Source organism: Mastacembelus armatus, chromosome 11, assembly GCF_900324485.2.
Source record: "Mastacembelus armatus chromosome 11, fMasArm1.2, whole genome shotgun sequence".
Classification (NCBI taxonomy): Eukaryota; Metazoa; Chordata; class Actinopteri; order Synbranchiformes; family Mastacembelidae; genus Mastacembelus; species Mastacembelus armatus.
This window is the reverse complement of record NC_046643.1, coordinates 8,209,415-8,228,491: the sequence shown is the minus strand read 5'-3', so window position 1 is coordinate 8,228,491 and position 19,077 is coordinate 8,209,415. Positions and strand designations below refer to the sequence as shown.

The 19,077-nt window shown below is 40.8% G+C and overlaps 1 protein-coding gene across 1 annotated transcript; it reads right to left on the bottom strand.

Moving 5' to 3' along the window:
- Nucleotides 1–374: 374 nt before the first annotated feature.
- Nucleotides 375–18,446, bottom strand: col9a2 (procollagen, type IX, alpha 2). The gene is made up of 33 exons (XM_026300300.1): nucleotides 18,306–18,446; nucleotides 16,377–16,617; nucleotides 15,481–15,555; nucleotides 14,541–14,576; nucleotides 14,389–14,451; nucleotides 13,363–13,416; nucleotides 12,929–12,964; nucleotides 9,985–10,008; nucleotides 9,802–9,855; nucleotides 9,671–9,724; nucleotides 8,476–8,526; nucleotides 8,329–8,385; nucleotides 8,148–8,201; nucleotides 6,774–6,827; nucleotides 6,569–6,622; nucleotides 6,084–6,137; nucleotides 5,938–5,991; nucleotides 5,766–5,819; nucleotides 5,626–5,679; nucleotides 5,484–5,537; nucleotides 4,489–4,533; nucleotides 4,320–4,373; nucleotides 4,162–4,215; nucleotides 4,023–4,076; nucleotides 3,862–3,933; nucleotides 3,468–3,503; nucleotides 3,302–3,346; nucleotides 2,867–2,899; nucleotides 2,594–2,740; nucleotides 2,434–2,488; nucleotides 2,094–2,282; nucleotides 1,909–1,986; nucleotides 375–1,485 (listed from the first exon to the last, which is right to left on the bottom strand). Exons 2-33 carry the CDS (start codon nucleotides 16,446–16,448, stop codon nucleotides 1,280–1,282), a joined length of 2,076 nt encoding a protein of 691 aa, XP_026156085.1. The 5' UTR covers nucleotides 16,449–16,617; nucleotides 18,306–18,446; the 3' UTR covers nucleotides 375–1,279.
- Nucleotides 18,447–19,077: the final 631 nt, after the last annotated feature.

Here is a 19,077-nt window from a genome sequence, read left to right as displayed (position 1 = left end):
AAAACCCCGAGAGCACACACTTATCCCTGACACAGGAGGGGGATAATCCATGTGTAAAATTTGAGGGGGAAAAACTCTTACATTTGATCATCTGCAGCTTTGAAAGTATCATTAAATAATCCTATTAATGCCATTAATGGAATAGGAGAACTGAAGAGAGACTAACTCACCAAGTACAGATACTTTCTATTGCCCACATGATAGAGAAGCACATCGGAGTTTACAAAAGATTCCTCTTTATTTGGTTTACCTGAACAGCCAGGGAAAAAAAACCCTCACAGATGATTATATAAAGAACAATAAATAGCTTTTGTTGTTGAAAATAATCATTAATTCGCAGTTGACAGTGGCATAAGAAGCACATTTGGACTGTGAACTGATTCATTTTGAGGAAAAGTCGTTACTTCTGTAGGAACTTTTTATTACTCACTGAATTCATTAACACAGGATTTTTGTTGGTGCATATCGTAACCCATTCCTTTTTCTCTACATAATAATCAACACACATTTACAAAGATTTACAGCACTTCATTGTGGGAGATGGGAGTGCCCATAGGGATATGCTGTTGCCAGGCAACAAGAGGAAGAGATAAAGCTAGTCTTTAGTTTCTAAAATGAGACTTGGATAGAAAGTGGAGATGGGGACAATGTACACATGAGGTAAGTCAGGGATTTCATTCACACTTGCAGCTAAAAATACTACGTTACATACAGTACTGACTATCATTAGGCTGCAATCATTTAATGTTCCTTTTTTGTACACTTTTAAGGCATCAGATGTGATGGTGCAAGAGATACAGGGCATTTAAACTTCAACACAAATCTTACACAAAATATTGCATATGTAAAGCCATTTAATGTGATCGCTATGTAAAAGAAAAGCACCTTTCTCCATGCTTGGTTTTCAGGTTGTCTTAGCACAGAGATGCTGTGGTGGAAGACGAGAAGATGCAACATAAAGCTGTTTTTCTTTCACTGCTGGAACAGGACTAGGATATTTGGATGGGAATGACACTGACATCATCCAAAAACACTAGAGAATTCAGAAAGGATGTGGGCGGCTGTGAGCTGTTGTCATGGTGATGTGGGGGATTAAGATCAGTGTATGTCCCACCAGTCAAAACTTTAGTTTGTTAGTTTCAGGAGGGGGTGATGTACATCTAGTCACTATTAATGTCCCCCAAACCTCATTCATGATGTTGTCCTACTAAGAGGAGAGTGGTCGCTCACCTTCTCTCTTTCCCCTTTCTTCCTGACGCTGTGATGGAGAGACGGGTCTCTAAAAATTAGGTCCTTTGATTGTTCCTGCCTCTTGTAGTCTCGGGGAGGTGTATGCTGATGCAGCCAGACACATTGCCGCCTCACAGTAGCCTGGGAGACCCGGTGAACCCGCCTTACCAGGATGACCGGCCTCTCCAGCTAATCCCTGAGGTCCTATCTCACCAGGTCTACCATCCCGAGCCACACCATCAATACCTCGAGGACCTGTGGAGGGATCAAGTTGGGATTTTAACTAATCTCCGTGGGTCAAGATGAGCAATTGCACTTGAATTCAGAAAATCTCTTGAAACTCAATCCTTAGACTTCAGTTACACATGTGTACTGTATGTATGCATACATTTAAAGTTGTGTGTAGGTGTGCATAAGGAAGTGTGAGTGTGTTCTCCACTGTTTGAATTAGTGTGTGCTGTTGCCATTCTATTACATTCTCATTCAAGAGCATCTGTTAAATGAGTAGAGTTAATGATGCTTTTAAATGCCTTTGAACAGGCTCTCCGGTGGCAAGGGCTGTAATGCCAAGTCCTTCAGTTTCTTATTGTCCCTTTCCTCTGCTTCACCTTTAGTCAGAAGGTGTGTTTTACATACCAAGTATGTGCATCAATCTTGAAGAATTCCAATAAATCTTACCTTGTATTCCTGGCGGTCCTGGTTGTCCTGGGTGAGGTTTACCAGGATCTCCTCTGTCCCCCTTTGCCCCTCTCGGTCCTAGGGAAGTTGTAAGGATGGCACTGGATTTAGCCTAAAAACTGTATGTTCAACTATGTTCAACAACTCATTATACGGAGAAGTATTATCATACTATCTATTTTTACCTTTAAGTCCTGTGTTTCCAATTTGTCCAGATGCTCCAATCATTCCAGGAATGCCACGGGCACCTGGTAAGCCATGTGGCCCCTGAGTGCCTGGTGCCCCTGGAGGTCCAGGAGGCCCAGGAGGTCCCATTACACCTGCACCACCAAGCACAGCCCTCTTGGCGCTCACTGCAACCTCCGCTAGTCTCTCTGTAACATGGAGGCAGCATCATCATTTTGATTAAATTACCTTTGATGATGGGCAACTGATCGCTCAAGAGATGAAAGTAGTTTTGGGAAATAAACTAATCCAATCTCCCCCATGGACATCAAAGGTGAACATACAGGTCTAGATGCTCACCCTGCAACATTTTCAGCACCACTTCAATAATATGCTGGTCGGATGCGTCACGGCCCTGGAGAAGGGAAGCAGAGACTGACAGTTGCAAAGAGAAAGCAACTGGCACATACAGTATATCCATGCATTGAAAATGCTCTGATCAAGATTGGGCTGAACTCACTGGTGGCCCCTGAATTCCTGGCATGCCAGGTACTCCTCGCTCTCCGTTGAGTCCCCTAGAACCAGGCAGCCCTGGTGGTCCCTGATCTCCTGGTTTACCAGGGTCTCCAGTGGGTCCATTGTATCCAGAGTCACCACTAATTCCTTGCTGTCAAGAGAGTAAAAGGTAGATCAGGAAGAGCAAAGAAAGATCATGAAGGAAGTTGATGAAAGGGGTCAAAAACAAATCCAATTTTTATAATGGTTATTAGTTTTACACACAGTACAACCTCACCTGTCCTTTGGGCCCAGGTTCACCAGACAAACCCTGTCGCAGTAAAGACAGACTTCGTCATTCTGACATTCATCACTTCCATCTATCATTTCTGCTTCAAAGACCACTCAGTGAGCAATAATTCATGAATGACTATTTTAAATGAATGTCTAAAATTGCGGCATCAATGAGCCAGCGTGCATCATTGCCTTGCTGTCATGTAAATAGCTCATTTGCCATCTGGATTATTGCGGGGATTTGTATGCAAATTTAAAAAATAGACTTTCTCTTCTTAAATTCTGCACGGCTATAACATATTCTGCTATTTGTCACTCTGCTCTGCTGCCTTTAGAACCAAATACTTAAACCTCCTTATCTAAAACCTGAAAGTTTTAGCATTTTGTTGATTCAGAGACTTTTGTGGTTCATTATAACAAAAGAAGGTTTAGGTTTTACCTTTTCTCCTTTCTCACCAGCCAATCCCTCAACACCAGGGTCACCCTAAAAGCAACAGAGAAGAAAAGAGAGAAGGATGACTGCAGAGGCGTGTTTGTCTGCATGGAGCATGTATATAATACACATTTTTATCAGTCCTGCTTAAAAGAAGAAAACTGCCACTTACAATGTCTCCCTTTGATCCAACTTTTCCTTGGAAGCCCTGGAAAGAAAGATGGCTCAAGAACATATAAATGTCATCTAATCTAGATTATAATATCCTAAATATTGGTTCAAGCCAAGTGACACAGTTGATCATTGTTGTTGCATCTGTAAAACATGGAAGATGATCATGTTTAGATTATCATTTATATTGCTTAATTATATTGCTTTCATCATTTAGTGATTTTTTTCTTTTTTTCTTTTTTTTTTTTGGGTGGGTTTCATGGGACTTTTATTCTTGGGTAAACACTGCCCCCAATGGACAAGCCTGTGTAACTGAATTATTGTGAAGTATGAATACAGGCAATGATGTACACAAAGCAAAACATATATTTGATTTGTTATGTGTACACACATACCTTGTCTCCCTTGGTTCCACTAAGACCCTGTGCACCTGGAACACCAATGGGCCCTCTTTCTCCTTTGTTTCCCTGTTAAAAAAATAGTATTAGTATTAGAAGTGCAACCCCAAGTGAGATTACTTTCAAAAGGAGAAAGAAAAGGTTATAATGCAACTTACTGATTTCCCAACTATTCCCTGTGACCCAACAGGTCCCCGCTGCCCCCTGTCACCCTGCAGAAGTCAGGTAAAGTTAGCACATCTGGTTTAGAGCAGCAGCTGTTCTTTAGTGCTTTAATTCAACTTTCTGGATTTGTACCTTAGGTCCAGGGATTCCTTGCATACCAGGCTCACCAGGAAGACCAGGCTCACCCTTTGAGAATGCAAAAATAATTATTCATCGATTTTGCACAACATACAGCAGATAAACAATTGTAAATACCAAAAAATTTATATTAGGATTTTTTGTATGTTTACCAGTGGTCCGGGGGCACCAGACATGCCAACATGACCCCTTGGTCCAGGCTCACCCTAGTAAGCAGAGATAAGAGAATAGTATACAATACATTCTTAAAAATGGAAATCAGAAAAGTGTTTTAAAAAGGTTAATATATCATGAAGAAATATGAAATTTTAAAAGGCTTACCTTAGCTCCAGGTCCACCTTTAGCCCCTGGACTACCTGGCAGTCCCTACAGAAAGAATTAACAGGATTACCATCAGAGGAAATTAAAGTTACAGTTGTATCTTAAACATCATGGCTGCCTAATGGTTAAGATAACAATCATATAGTTGAGCCATAATTCCAGTCAGAGACTTATGTTGATTTTTCCCTACACTATCTAATAAAGAGGAAAATGTCAAACAAAAGTCTTAAAAAGAACAAGTCTGTATCTTGTATTCAAAAAGTATTGTGCAGTTTATTTCATATATTTGGAATACACAGTCAACCTGAGAAGCTGCTGGGTAATGGATGTAGATATTAGTATGTCGGTGTTGGTGGCTGTAATAATAAAACCAGTGCTTGATATGAAAATAATAATAATACTAATAATAAATATAGGCTGGGCTGCATCATCAGTCATTGCCATACACCATCTTGTGCCAGGTTTCCTTACAGGGCGTGTGTGTGTGTGTGTGTGTGTGTGTGTGTGTGAGAGAGAGAGAGAGAGAGAGCATATCACAGTAGGGAATAAAGTGGGCTAAGTTATGGTGTTTGAGTTTGCAGGAGTGTTAGTGTCACTGCATGGACCACACAGCAAAGTGTGCATCTCATGCTCCATTACCCCTTAGTCAGAAAGACGTGCACACAAACACACGAGCATACCCACTGGTCTGATTGTGATAAATCACTCGAGGTGGGAGGGAGAATGCCTTCTCAAGGTGGTTTAAATTCTAAAATAGTGTGTGTTACAGGGTCACTGTTAACCTGGATGAGTGCCCAGAAAACAAAACATAACATTTACAGGCTGCCTCATTCTGGTTTCCTCTGTCTAAGTTCAGCCTTTGTTAAATCAAGGAGGAAAACAGACTGACCCCCTTCGTGGTCTGAGTGACAATGAGCATTTAGAGATGTGCTTATTTGCATATGCCTTTAGCAGCATTGCTGAACAAGACAAACATACACTAAGGGATCACTCACCGCTGCTCCCGGAGGACCAGAAGGACCAGGCATCCCAGCCTGACCAGGGCTGCCCTGCAGTAAAAAGAACAACATGAGAATAAATTGTCATCTTTTACTGAGATTGAAGTTACTCATCATTAACACAGCTGGAAACCCTTACTTTGACTCCAGGAATACCAGGTGTGCCATCTTTCCCATCAATACCCGGTAGACCCTGAAAAAGCACGCGGAGAAGTAAGTGGACTTCATGTTCACTTGGCAATAAACATTTAGCCCACAAACAAAAGAGGATGCACTCACATTCTCTCCTTTTTTACCAACTGCACCCTGTGGGCCCTGGATACCTTGGCTGCCCTGCAGAAGATAAGTGAATCAAAAATCAATGTATTTGCATTGCACATTAGGATTACTGTCTAGAAGTTATTATCCTGCACCAAAGCTTTGGCAATGTACGTAAATGAGAGTTCCCTACTTTGTCTCCCTTGTCTCCAGCCTCTCCAGGTGGTCCCTTTGGTCCCTCTTCACCCTGAAACAACAGAGAGTCTTAAAGCATCTAAGGTTTATGTTTGTATGCCAGTTTTTCACAAAGTCTGTTCGTGTGTGTGTGTGTATTCTTACAGGAGGCCCAGGAATTCCTACAGGTCCACTGATGCCCTTGTAACCACGAGGCCCCTACGGTAAAACAAAAAAGTACCATCAGTCACTTGAGATCAGGAAAGATGCTAAGTCACAGTAGCCTACTATACACTGTGATAAAAGGGTAATTAGCGCTTAACTCGCTTCACAGAGAGTCAGCCACTCTTGCTTTGGCACTAAGCCGGGAAGCTAACTTGGCTAACGTGGCTAATGTTAAGAGTAAGACGGATGACTACATCGGATCATTAACTACAGATGGAGGCACTGTGGACCCAGACAACCTCAACTCATTAGAGGAGGGGAGAGATTTGTGCTAGCATCATTTCCATATGTCCCCATTGCTGGTAATGGATGATGTTTGTATAGGGGGGGTAGGTCTGACTGTGACTTCTTGGCACTCATCTGAGAATGAGAACAGCCTCTTTAGCTAAAGAGAAAGAGTGTGATAAAAGGAATGTTCCACTCACAGCCTCTCCTTTAGGACCCATCATCCCTGGATAACCCCTGAGACCAACTGGGCCCTTAGAAGAAAGCAAAGAACAAGGAAAGAGAGAGGGTCTTGACCATGACCAGACATAGAATATTGCAAATGCTACAACACCAGAATATTAGCACATTTTTTAAAACTTTGTAGGTAAAAAAAAAAAAAAAAAAAAAGACTTGTCAGCATACCGGAGGTCCTGGAATACCCTGTTCCCCAGAGATGCCAACTTCTCCCTTAAGACCCTGGTAGAGAAAAAATAGAGGGCGCTGATTAACACTAGTTGTCATTCTGTGCCTATTACCAATCATGCATATTCAAAACAATGTCACCAACTTAGAGAAGGTCTAATGAATGTGTATATTGTACACTTGTCTACCAACAACAGTGAAACAACAGAGAGTCTTAGAGCATCTAAGGTGTTTGTATGCCAGTCTGTTCGTGTGTGTGAAACAACAAGAAACATGCACTGGAGTTAACCTGTTAGTCCAGTGTGTTACAGGTCAAGGTGAAGCTAGTCAGCCTCACCTAGCGAGCTACCTGCTCGAACACTCACACAGCACCAGCACACAGCATTTTTGTGCTGGACATATCCAGAAGTGTATGGATTAAAGAACAACATCATTATTAAGCTTGCGTCTAGGTGGTTTTGTGAACTTGAACAGAGGAATTTGCTGTTTCCCTCATGCTTCCAGCAATGGCTTCTTAACTGCATCCTTGCTCTAGTTCCATATTAGAGTTGTATCACCTCATCTAACTCTGAGCAAAAATATATTTCACAAACTATATATTTCTTTATGCACCATTACATATATATTTTTGCTAGTCTCACTGGTTTATAAACAGTGTCATTCACTACCCTCACTACATTCAGACTATCAAGGCCAGTAATACCCTTGAAAAACCAGTTTAGGCCATAAACGAGTTTTATCTGGTTTTGTTTTTCAGCAGTTTAAAGGTAAATGCGGTAATCTTGCTCACCAGTCTTCTGTGCTGCTTGGCATCATCCGTAGGCTGCTATAGCAACAGCCCATTTTCGAAGATGGTATCTGTGTTATCTAAACCGCTAGTGAAGGATGTAAACAGCTCATGCTGTCAATAGATAGAAAGTGCTGGTCTGCCTGGAATGAGTGGTTACTTGGTGCGCTGAGTGTTTTGAGCATCTAAACGCTGCCAGAAGGCTCATGTGGGAAGCTCAAAGGCTAATTCCTTGGGCTTAGCTAGCTGCTCCCTTGGAGCACACTGTGTGCTCATTAGCTCTGCTTAATACAGCGAGGTGAGAGGACTGTGTGAACCCTGATTCCCTCATCCTCCTCTTCATGTACCTGGCTCTTCACCACCCCTTTCATCTGGCTCACTGCATGCTGACTGCAGGGCCAGGGCCAGGCCTTACTAATCGCAGCCAGATTAGTGCCAGTCATGTGCCTCGGGGGGCTTCATTAGACCTAATCCTTACGTCTGCTGGTCCTGTATGGTGGGTGAGTGTGCAAGGCTGTATAACGTGTACACATATGGGTGTCTGTATGCATATCTGTATCCTGTCTGGGAGTGATTGTGCAGCTCACCAGTTTTCCTATGCTACCAGGTTCTCCAAGAATACCAGCACGTCCTTTGTGTCCCTAGAGGGCAACAGTGAGGCAGGATGGTGTCAGACCAATTTCGCAATGCACCGTAACAGTCACTGATGCTGAAAAAAAAAAAGACGCTTATTCCATCAGGGTGACCTGAAACAGGCACACTACACACCTTAACTCCCTGCAGTCCCTGGGGGCCTTTAAGTCCTGCCGGACAGTTAAGTGGACACTGTTGGTAAGAGAAGGAAATATATGGATTATGAAAAGTATAGTTGTATCAGGACAGATTTGCAAGAAAGAAGATGTCATAAAATCTTACCTGGAAATCTGCACTGCCCTCTTCTCCACCAATGAACTTGCCTGGAGGACCCTAGATAGACAGAAAGATGAGAGTCACAGTTGGTAGACAGCTGCTTCTCCACTGAGCTGAGCCAGCACACACGTTCTTTCTCTCCATTTTTGCCTCCATCTTTCCTTTTTTCTGTTTATAGCTTGAGTTAGAAAGTAAAGCATCTCTACAGGGGCTGATGTATTCCTGCTACATTCAGATGAGACAGCCCACTGATCTAATGGGGGTTTATTTACCCTAGGACAGCACTAAAGCTAAATAAATACACTCCCCTGGGCTGGGAACATCACTCTCAATGAAGATACTCACCCCCTTCTTGGAACCACTCAAAGATGCACACAGTAGAGTACATACACCATTGGAAAACAGACTTCAAAGCATACCGCTCAAAACTGGTTGTGGTATCTGAACACTTAGTGTCTGCTGGAATCTGTACAAGAAGCAGTAAGCTGTGGCTGTGCTTCGTATTGTGTTATCGTATGGTTCCTCTTAAAAACACATTAATTGCTGCTGCAGAAAAGACAACACATAAGCATGTGATGTATCAGCACACTCGCAGATGGACTCGTTACTTTATGTTTACACTCTGACATTCGATAAGTTAACTGCACTTTAACGGATATAACTATATCAAGCCCAGTGAATTGCTGGTCGCTCATTTATTTCTCTTGCTTTAACTGGTCTCACGGAAAATGTTATCTTTAGATATAAAACGATTTATTGAGGCACCTTATCCATAAATAAAGTTTGACTTTATCTAAAGCAGCACAGTTTTATTTATAGTTTGCTCCTATTAAAGCTAGACTGATAAATTTGCTGGGCCAATACATCAGTTGGTAAGTAGCGTATTGCAGATGTATTAGTATTGACATATACGTCGCCTTAACTAACAAGAAATTATAGCACAGATAAATCAAAGATTATAGTTAAGGTCATTGGGAACCTGGGCAGAGTTTGAGTTGCTCTTGAGTTGTCTTGTGTGCTGTTATTTTAAAGTATTGCAAAAACAGGATGCTCTTCTTAATCCACCTCTTCAATCTTTCTGGTTTAAGTTTTGAAAAGCCACTTTACCACTAACACTATCTTGCTTCCATTACAAAGCTGCAACAACGATGACAGATACATAAGCTATTCTGTGGACAAGCAATTTCAGGTGGACACTTACTGGTTTGCCAGGAGGTCCAGGAAGTCCAGGAGGTCCAGGTGGTCCAGAGATGCCCTAAATGAAACATAGGTAGGAAATAAGTTGTGAATGAAAAAGGAAAAAAGTGTTCTGGCTGCTCACAATGGCCCTACCTTTAGTCCAGGTGGTCCAATTTCACCAGGAAGACCAATTGGACCTGGAGTGCCCTAGACAGCGAGACAGAGAGAGCAATAAGAAACAATGTGTGCACTTGCTGGCAGCCACAAAATTATTTCCACACCTCCTCATATTAAGTGATAAAGGCATTACTGTTACATACAATACAAGCTACTTACAAGCAGTCCTGGGAGGCCGGGTCCCTGTGTTAAGAGAAGGGACAAGGGGTTAAATTTCTGGAACCGATCCATTGAAGTATCAGTTAGCGTTTGTGAAAGCCAATTAATAACAGTAGCAGTAATTTACTTAGGCATGTGCACAGTGTCAAAGTGTGGGAAAACTAAAGTATTCAACAAGAACAAAGACACAGAACACAATCAGTTTATGTTTGCTGTGTCATTTGGTTGGAATTAATTATAAACAAAGTAATTAAATAAGTAAGCCTTCTTGGAGGAAGAACAGCCTGCAGGGCAGGATCTCCTGTCTGTGCAGCATGAGGCAGCTGGGTGTACAAGCACAGCCCCCAGACAGGATGCCTGTTAATGCTAAACAAAGGATTTAGCTAATAGTGTTGCATTCAAGCATGACATTGGATGACTCTGGACTTTAATGTTTGAATATATTGGATGATGCAGTTTAGATGGGCACAGAGCACCACCTAGTGGTGCCAGACTGTGTTACAGAGAGTGGGTCTTAAATACTTAAAGTGGCTATGTATTTGCTGGCAGCCATAAAATATGGTAGTAGAAATTAGTGATCATATCAACATCAATATGGATTATTGATGCTATTGAGGCAGCACATTCATTATTAATGATTGTGTATAGGAATAAGGCTCCTGTCAGATGTAGAAACCATATGCCACATCTGGGTAGACTGAACCCAAACAGGGGTACAGCTGGTCAGGCATTCAGGCATGAAGATAAACGGACTCAGGAGGTTGCCTTATGAGACCAGCTGGGTTACAGTATGTTTGTTAGGTAACTGAATAGGCTTCAAACAATGCCTAATTCATCCAGCCATGAGTCATTTAATTAGTATCATGTCAATCTTATGAGATAAAATCTGATTCATCATGCTTTATTAAAAAGAAAAAGGTGCATTTTTAAGGTACTGTGTATGTAGTTTACCTGGGTAAATCCATGTCATGCTACAGTATTAGCGGCTCAAAGTGTCGCACTCAGCCGTGATAAGTTGCCACTTTTGCCACAACTGATTGTCGTTTGCACCACAACAACGTCATGTGTTACACTATAATGTGTGTAGGTGGCACTCAGCTTACACTCACACATACAGCACCCTGAGCATGCACAGACCATACTGTAGCCCATACTATAATGACTGTGTACTTAGAAAAATAAAGAAAAAGCCCTGTGGTCAGTTTGCTGTGCACTGTGATTATTGTGTGTAGATCTTTGTTATTTTAATATTTTGGAAATTTTTTGGTTGACTTCATGAAAACAATAAGCCAACCCTCCTTCCTAAAACATTCTTGTACATCTAGACTGCAAACGTAGATACGTTTTATAAGGAATGTATTTGATAGATTATAAGCTGACATACAGTAACCTATTTTTTGAATGAATGACCCTGCTTGTCCCTACAGTAAGAGCCAGGCGTGACAGGGAAGGCTTGGCGGAGCTGAATACTGCTACACTTTCACATGGAAGACCATAGTTCAATCCCATTCTAAGCTGCAGTCTTAAGATTACGATAAGAACTGCTTTTAATTTTCACTGTGACACATAAAAAAAAGTGTATAAAATGTAAGCTCTGTTGTATTTTAATGGAGCCCAGTTGACAAGTAGGGGGACTTGATATTTTTGCTGATAAAATTAAAGACGGGTCCTGGCAGTTTCTATGGCTGTGACAGCAGCAAACTGTACATGGTGTTTACTATTTTAGTAACTTATGGAGTTGTGTTCCATGTTTATTAAATCTTTGACTAGATACATGAAACCTGGTGTAACAGATTATAATGATTTCTCTGCAGCAGTGCCTGTATATTTGTGTATCCACAAACAGACTAATATGTTTAATTTAAACAGTTTAAATAATCTAATACATTTTACGACACATGATGGAAGAACAAGGGGCTGCATGTTGGATATTTTTTAGTCCAGCTAAATCACTGCACTCCTGATGCAAAGCCACTGCCAGGTTACCACTAATATCCATCCATTATCTATACTCACTTATTCATATTTAGGGTCAGAGGGATCTGCTGGATCCTATCCCAGCTCTCTTTGGGTGAAAGGCAGGGGTCCACCCTGGACAGGTCACCAGTCCATCACAGGGCCACATAGAGACAAACAACCTCACACACTCACACTCACTCCTATGGGCAATTTAGAGTCACCAATCAACCTGACATACATGTTTTTGGACTGTGGGAGGAAACCAGAGTACCTGGAGAAAACCCACACAAGCACAGGGAGAACATGCAAACTCCACACAGAAAGACCCCTGCTGGGTTTCAAACACAGGCCCTTCTTGCTGTGAGGCAACAGTGATAACCATTGGATGACTCTGGATGACCACAAATTGCTTACCACAAACATATCATGGTAAAAATAGTGTGACCCTTTAAATCGCTTCATCTGTACTTTATATTATTAATGCACTACATTTCAGAAATTGTACATTTTTATATCACTACTTTTATCTGTACTTTATATTATTAATGCACTACATTTCAGAAATTGTACATTTTTATATCACTACTTTTATCTGACAGCTTCAGATATCAGTAAAACTTATACAATATGATACAATAAAGATGAAAACAGTGATCCCTTACAAAGAAGCCGTGCCTGGTTGATGCTCCTTGCCACAAATTTTTAGCAGTTCCCTCAGTGTGATTTTCATTCTACACGTCTCAAATGGCTTTTTTAATACACTTCTTAATCAGGTCAGTTCAGGCTACAGAAAGAATAATCTGTGAATAATATTTTAACCACCGAGCACATTGAGAGACACTGTATCAGAGACAAATTACTTGTGTGCCAACATACTTATCTTTTCCAATGCTGTAAACGCTATAAGATATTCATTACAGTATGTTAAACATCCACTTATCTTTACAGTAAAAAAAATGTGAAAGATAATAATTGATTTACTTACAGGGGGGCCAGGCTCACCACTTGGTCCAGGTTGACCCTGCAAAGAACAGAACAGGAAAGGAACTATTGTAGTAAAATTTAAGACCCTTATAATAATCTCCAGGGCATGACATAAGGGGCTATAGCGTAATTCACTGTTATGCTGAAGGTGAAACGATATTTTATCACTTCTTAAGGAAAGTCCTGAGTGACACAACAGTTATCATACTTAATTCCTTGAAAGGGAGGACTCAGTATCATGCTTAACATCACTAGGGCAATCTAAAGTGACTTTGAGTCTCTTTTGTTATAAAACTAATCCTAATAGACAATAAAATTTAATCTACCAACGCTACCACCAATAGGTGATACGTTTTTATGTTTGAGTTACATGTTCCCCAAGAGAAGCAGTACAATGGTGCATTTCTTCTAATGAGCTTGTCAGGTGACACTTGCCTTAGGGCCAGGGCTCCCAATAGGACCTCGATCCCCTTTTGCTCCAATCAAACCCTGGAGACAGGCAGAAAGAAGTGAAGGCAGGCAGATGAACTAAACATGAACTTAGATGTCAAAACAGCAAAGGAGAAGCATTTGAGGATGTTGAAAAGGCTCCATGTGATTCGGATTTACCTTACAATTAGGCTAATCATGCATTTGATCCAAGCTGACACTGTTCATGTAAGTAATTAGGAATGAAACCTCATATTGGGATTCCCGGGCAGCTTACTGGCTAAATCTCTGAGGAATTCATGTGGCTGTGCTTCTGTTAGCATGTGAACAAGAGGCCCATCTCCTGCCCACCATACAAATTCAACATATTCATTCAACACAGATTTCTATGACATAAATTGCTAAATCACCATAATCATGAGAAATCAATATTTAAAAGTTCAGTGATCACTATTTCCTTTAATAGAGATTAAACATCCCAGCCTACAGAGGAAAACCTAAGATCCTTCATATGAAACCTTAACCTATCTTAATGGCCTTTTTCTGAGTAAGATAATCTTGAAATCTAATAAGAAGCCATAAGTATTTATAAGAAGCACCAAGAAAATGAGAGGCATTACAAAACGCTTAAAATATTACCTTATCCAGTCAGTACTAATGTCACATCATGTGTGTAGTACAAGTGATAAACAACACAGGGGCTCTGTCATCAAAACACTGCTCTACAGCACAACTAGTGGTGAAAATGGCTGCAGGATAAATTTTGATGTTTTGACTTTTTTTTTTTTTTTAATGGCAGACCTGCTAAACTTGATTTCTTCTGCACAATTGCCATTCTTTTTACACATATTCCTCAGTTGCTTCTTTCGCTCCCTTTCTTCATTAAGCTGTTTTCACTTTAAGCTCTCTGAAAATTTCTTCTGGTTTTATTTTCCGAATAATCTCTTCCCTTTATTCTTCATCACTAATGTGCTCTCTCTCTCTCACTCTCCTCTCTCTCTCCTCTCTCACACATTGCTCAGTTTCACTTACATCAATACCATTCTCTCCTGGTGCTCCATCAGGACCTGGCTCTCCTGGTTCGCCCTTTTGTCCCTACATTAAAAACACAAGATTGTCATGAATGAAACACAATCCAGATAACTCAAATATAAAAGCCAATAAACATCACAGTACAAACTTACTGGTGGGCCAGGGGGACCAGGAGATCCTTTCTCTCCCTGCAGAGAAGGGAAAATTGATTTATCTGGTAGATGTTTAAACACCCAAATCATACATTTTGTTAATTTTTGCATCTTATTTATCACTATACTGTAGATCATCATTGGAAAATCTGTCAGATAGGGAGTAATATTCCCTTGGGTTCACTCCACAAGCTTTCAAAAATGACTTTTTGTTGTGTCTGCTAACACTGGTGCCTGAGCATTATCATCTTCCTTCCCCACTCCTCTGCTGACCAGCACTCACTTTGCCCTTAAGACTTTCCGGGCCCAAGCATTCTCACATAGCACAATAGAAATGGAAGATTTATTTACTTTATGACTTGTGTGGAGTTATTTTGTGACAATTCTCTCAGGCCCTTTTACATCCTTTGTACATTTCTCAATTATGCAACACAGTGATTTTCAGTAAATCTGCAGACATAAAAAAGAAAATTTGGCTTAGCAGTCACACTGGAGTTATATGATGCCTGAGTCCATATGAACTGTGCCCAGGCCAAACCAAGTCTAAATTGTCCCCAAGAACAATATGATTCTCCTTCAGGTTGACATTTCACATCTCTATCTGCTCCAATATGGCAGGGAGGAAAACAAATCCACTTTAAAGCCAGGATATTATAAAGCAGTTTGTCTCCTGCTCCACTAGCCCAGCAGACATATTTAAACAACCCTGTAGGTAAACCTGAGAATATCACATTACTGAGACACAAACTCAGGATTGGATGCTTCTGAAAGACCCCTCTCTCTAATGGGAACAGAGCTCTTTTGTACCACTGTGTTTTCATTTATACTACCCTCTGCTGGTAAGACTCTGGCATGGTAGAGCAACACTGGGTTTGGTATTTCTCCAGCACAATGGTATCTTTGTGAAAAACCTGTTGGGCAAACCTCTGTGGATACTCACATCTATGCCGTCTGACCCAGGAGTTCCAGAAGGGCCCGGTGGGCCAGGTTGGCCCTGGGGTCCAGGTGGACCCCTCTGAAACACAGACAGAAAAATATATTTATTTTGTAATAAACGAATACCTCAAAAATATTATAGATTGAAATATCATGACAGCATGAAAATTATGGTGGTTCTGTAAATATTAGAACAAGCTCTAAAAGCTCTTATTGAATTTTAATGAATAAGAATCTCAAAATAAAGAAAAATTTGATAATATTGAATAAAAGTGGTTAAGACAAAGGACTGATGAGGAGGAATGTTGGAGGAGGGGTTGTGACACTTGCACTGTTTACCTGAAAATCCCCCATCTCACCCTCTCGCCATCTCACTGTCCCCTCAGCCTGTATTGAATATTACCTCGAAGGTTCAGCCTGCATTCTTGTTCAAGAAACTTTAAAGAAAAAAATGACCAAAATGTAAAAAATAAAAAGTAATTTTTGAAAGTAAATAATGCTATCTTAGGTCTAGGAAGATACGCTGTAGGTGTTTATTTGCATAGGAGCATTCACACTGAGCAGACAAAGTTTGTCGGTCGATGCCTGGTAAGAGTCCAAAAACATTTAAATGTTTTCCTTTATTCTTTGTAGTGAAAAAAATAACCCAGGTAATGACGAATGCTTTCCTTCAAGTGGAACTCCCCAGTTAATAAGATGTCAAGTGTCCAAACATGATAAGAACAATAATCCACAATAAATAGTCCAGTTTCATTTTGTCTCCACAGCTGAAAACCCATAATGCCACTTTAAGATATCCTCAGCCCATGGGCCCTGTCCAGGGCTCTTTATCCCACTGAAACCTAGAATAAAGAATCAAAGCCTGAGCCGAGCAGGTTCCAACATCCCCTGTCCACTCACCACTTGGGCCAGAGCCAGGCACAAGGTCTGAAGTATAACCCAGGTCTTCAGCAAGGCAGAGAGAGCAGCCATGGTCCCTCTCTCCTGTCTGTCTCTCTTCGGTTCACCAAATCCTCTCTTGTCGCTCCTCTTTCCGCTCCCTTACTCCTCTCCAGGCCGGCACAGTGCAGAACTGGTGGAGCAAAGCTGTCTGAGAAGATGGAGGGGGAGGGAGGGTGGTGGTGGTGGGGCTATGTGTACACTCGAGAAGAAGGAGAGAGGAAAGGGATGGATGGAGGGATGAGGAGGGAGGGAGGTGGAGGTGGGGAGGGAAGAGAACTGAGAGAGAGGTGAAATCCTGCCTGAATGCCGGCCCCTCGAACCAGAAGAAATATACTCTGTGCACCCAGTGAACAATGTGGAACATGCACACACGCACATGCACACACACGCACGCAGACACGCACACACACACACACACACACGCACGCACACACACACACGCACACACACACACACACACACAGTGTTTTGAAACACTAGGGCAGGAGTGGACATTTTGAATATGCAAGCAAGAAGACATTGGGTGATTGGGTGCTTACGAATAATAAAGATGTTTATAGTTCAGAAGTGAACAGGGCAGAGCAGTTACCAAGCTCCTCCCAAAGCTGTGGGAGTGGACCAGTGAATGAAACCTATTCACAGACCTGTGAACACCTCTCTGGCTTTGTGTCTGTCTCTGTTGGCAAATGTGTCTTCTTGTTATTGTTGTTTTATTACTGTGAGGCTAGAATTGGCAAGGCGGTGTAAATATCGCATGTGAGTGTTAGACTCTAGCTAAGAGGAACTGGAAAGCTCCCAGGAAGACAAAGCACATAAATGAAAGGGATTTAATCAAGGAAGAAGAGGGGGCAGTATTCACTGTGATCACCTTTGTTAACTATAAGCAGTAATGTAAATAATGCACCTGATCACCACGTATTGATGCCTGGTAGGCCCACGCATTCAAAGTCATTTACTGAGCTTTCATTTTACACTGAGCAGGTTAGTTCCAACCCCATTAAGAAGTGGCCTTTCAAGTCTTTAAAAAAAAAAAAATAGTGGCCCCTACAGTACAGAATTGACAATGCAATAATTGCCTTTGAGTCCACTAGATGGCAGCAAAGTCACATTAACAAATGCTGTGGTTGCTATGAAGGCCTCCATTGAGGGTTACACATTTGTTCTCAGGGAGGATAAAGGCAGCACTGAGGATGCTGAAGGGAGATGCGTTTATTAGTAAATTGAGATTTATTGCACACAACAGGGAATCTCAACAGACCCCTATAAACAGCCAAACAGTTCAGTGGTGGCTCCTGTTATGTATTTGTTTTGCACATTTTCACTTGCTGCATCTATCACTTTCTAACGCAGAAGTGTTATTGCCTTTCTTTAAACATTGCCCAAAAGGATTAAATATTAGCTCTTGCCTGGTAAACACATTTTTCTTGGATTTTTAAAAAACAAAAAGAAAATAATAGTCATTATAGTAGATCAAATGATTGGAAATGTTTTTTTGTATAACTGATCTGTCACATTTATTGTACAATTATTTCAATATCACAATAGTTTTTTGCTCCTCGATTGGGTTCATATATGCAAGGAACTCAATATGTCAGTTTGCAAGTCTGCAAAGTCTAAAAGTAATTGAAAAAACATATGCAATCTCTAATACTAAAAACTGATACTGAAATACAGTAATGACCTGTAGGAATTAATGGATAGAGTTTTAATATATTAGAACCCAAAGCAATTCACTACAAGTCCTGTAAAAAACTGTCTACATATCATTATGTCTTTGTTAAATAGTGTTAGACAGACGTTGCTTTAATTCATTTTTAAAGTGATCGTTTGCCATCCTGTTGTCATTGCATTAAAGTGTAAGGTGTTCCAGTTAATTAAGTTTACTACCAGCATGTGTTCCTCCTCCTGTAACCAGCTTGATCATGTACGGAGAAAGCAGTGCTGTGGTTAGTATTATTGAAACACAGGGCACCAAATCTGCATTTTACAGAGACTACAAGCAGGCATTGTTAATGGTCCTCTAATTCATTTTGCTCCAGTGAACTGTGAAGTGTTTGCCTCAGTACCACTTCTCAAGCAAGCATGTTTCAAAAGTGACAATGTCAGCAAAGTTCTGCAAATCCAAAATGACAAAATAGCATTTTCTTGTAATCCTTGTGAATCATTTCCTTCAAGCCGTTGGAAATTGCACAAGGAAGAGCACAGTTTAGATTGTATTAACCCTTTGATGCAGTGTTACATAACTAATATTAAAAAAAAGAAAAATGATATCATTATGAATTATGAAGATTAAGGTCGGTTTTGTTGCTCTTTGCAACAAAGGACTCAAAAGTCTCTTGACTTAAATATGATATAGGCCCAAGAGTACATAAAAGATTTCTTTATAAAATGAACATATACAAAGTTTGTATTAGCATGCCTTTTATGTACTTTGTATATGACTACACAAGATTTATATTAGTAGTTCATTCTTTACCTTAAGACAGAGCCAACTATTTCCCCATGTTCAGTCTTTATGCTAAGCTATATGCCTGATGGTAACTTCATACTTAGAAAAACAAATAGAAGAGATGGCAAACAAGGAGATGAGCATTTTTTGTAACTGTAGCTTTAAACTGTTCTATCAGATGGCCTCCAGAGAATAAATCAAATAGTCTTT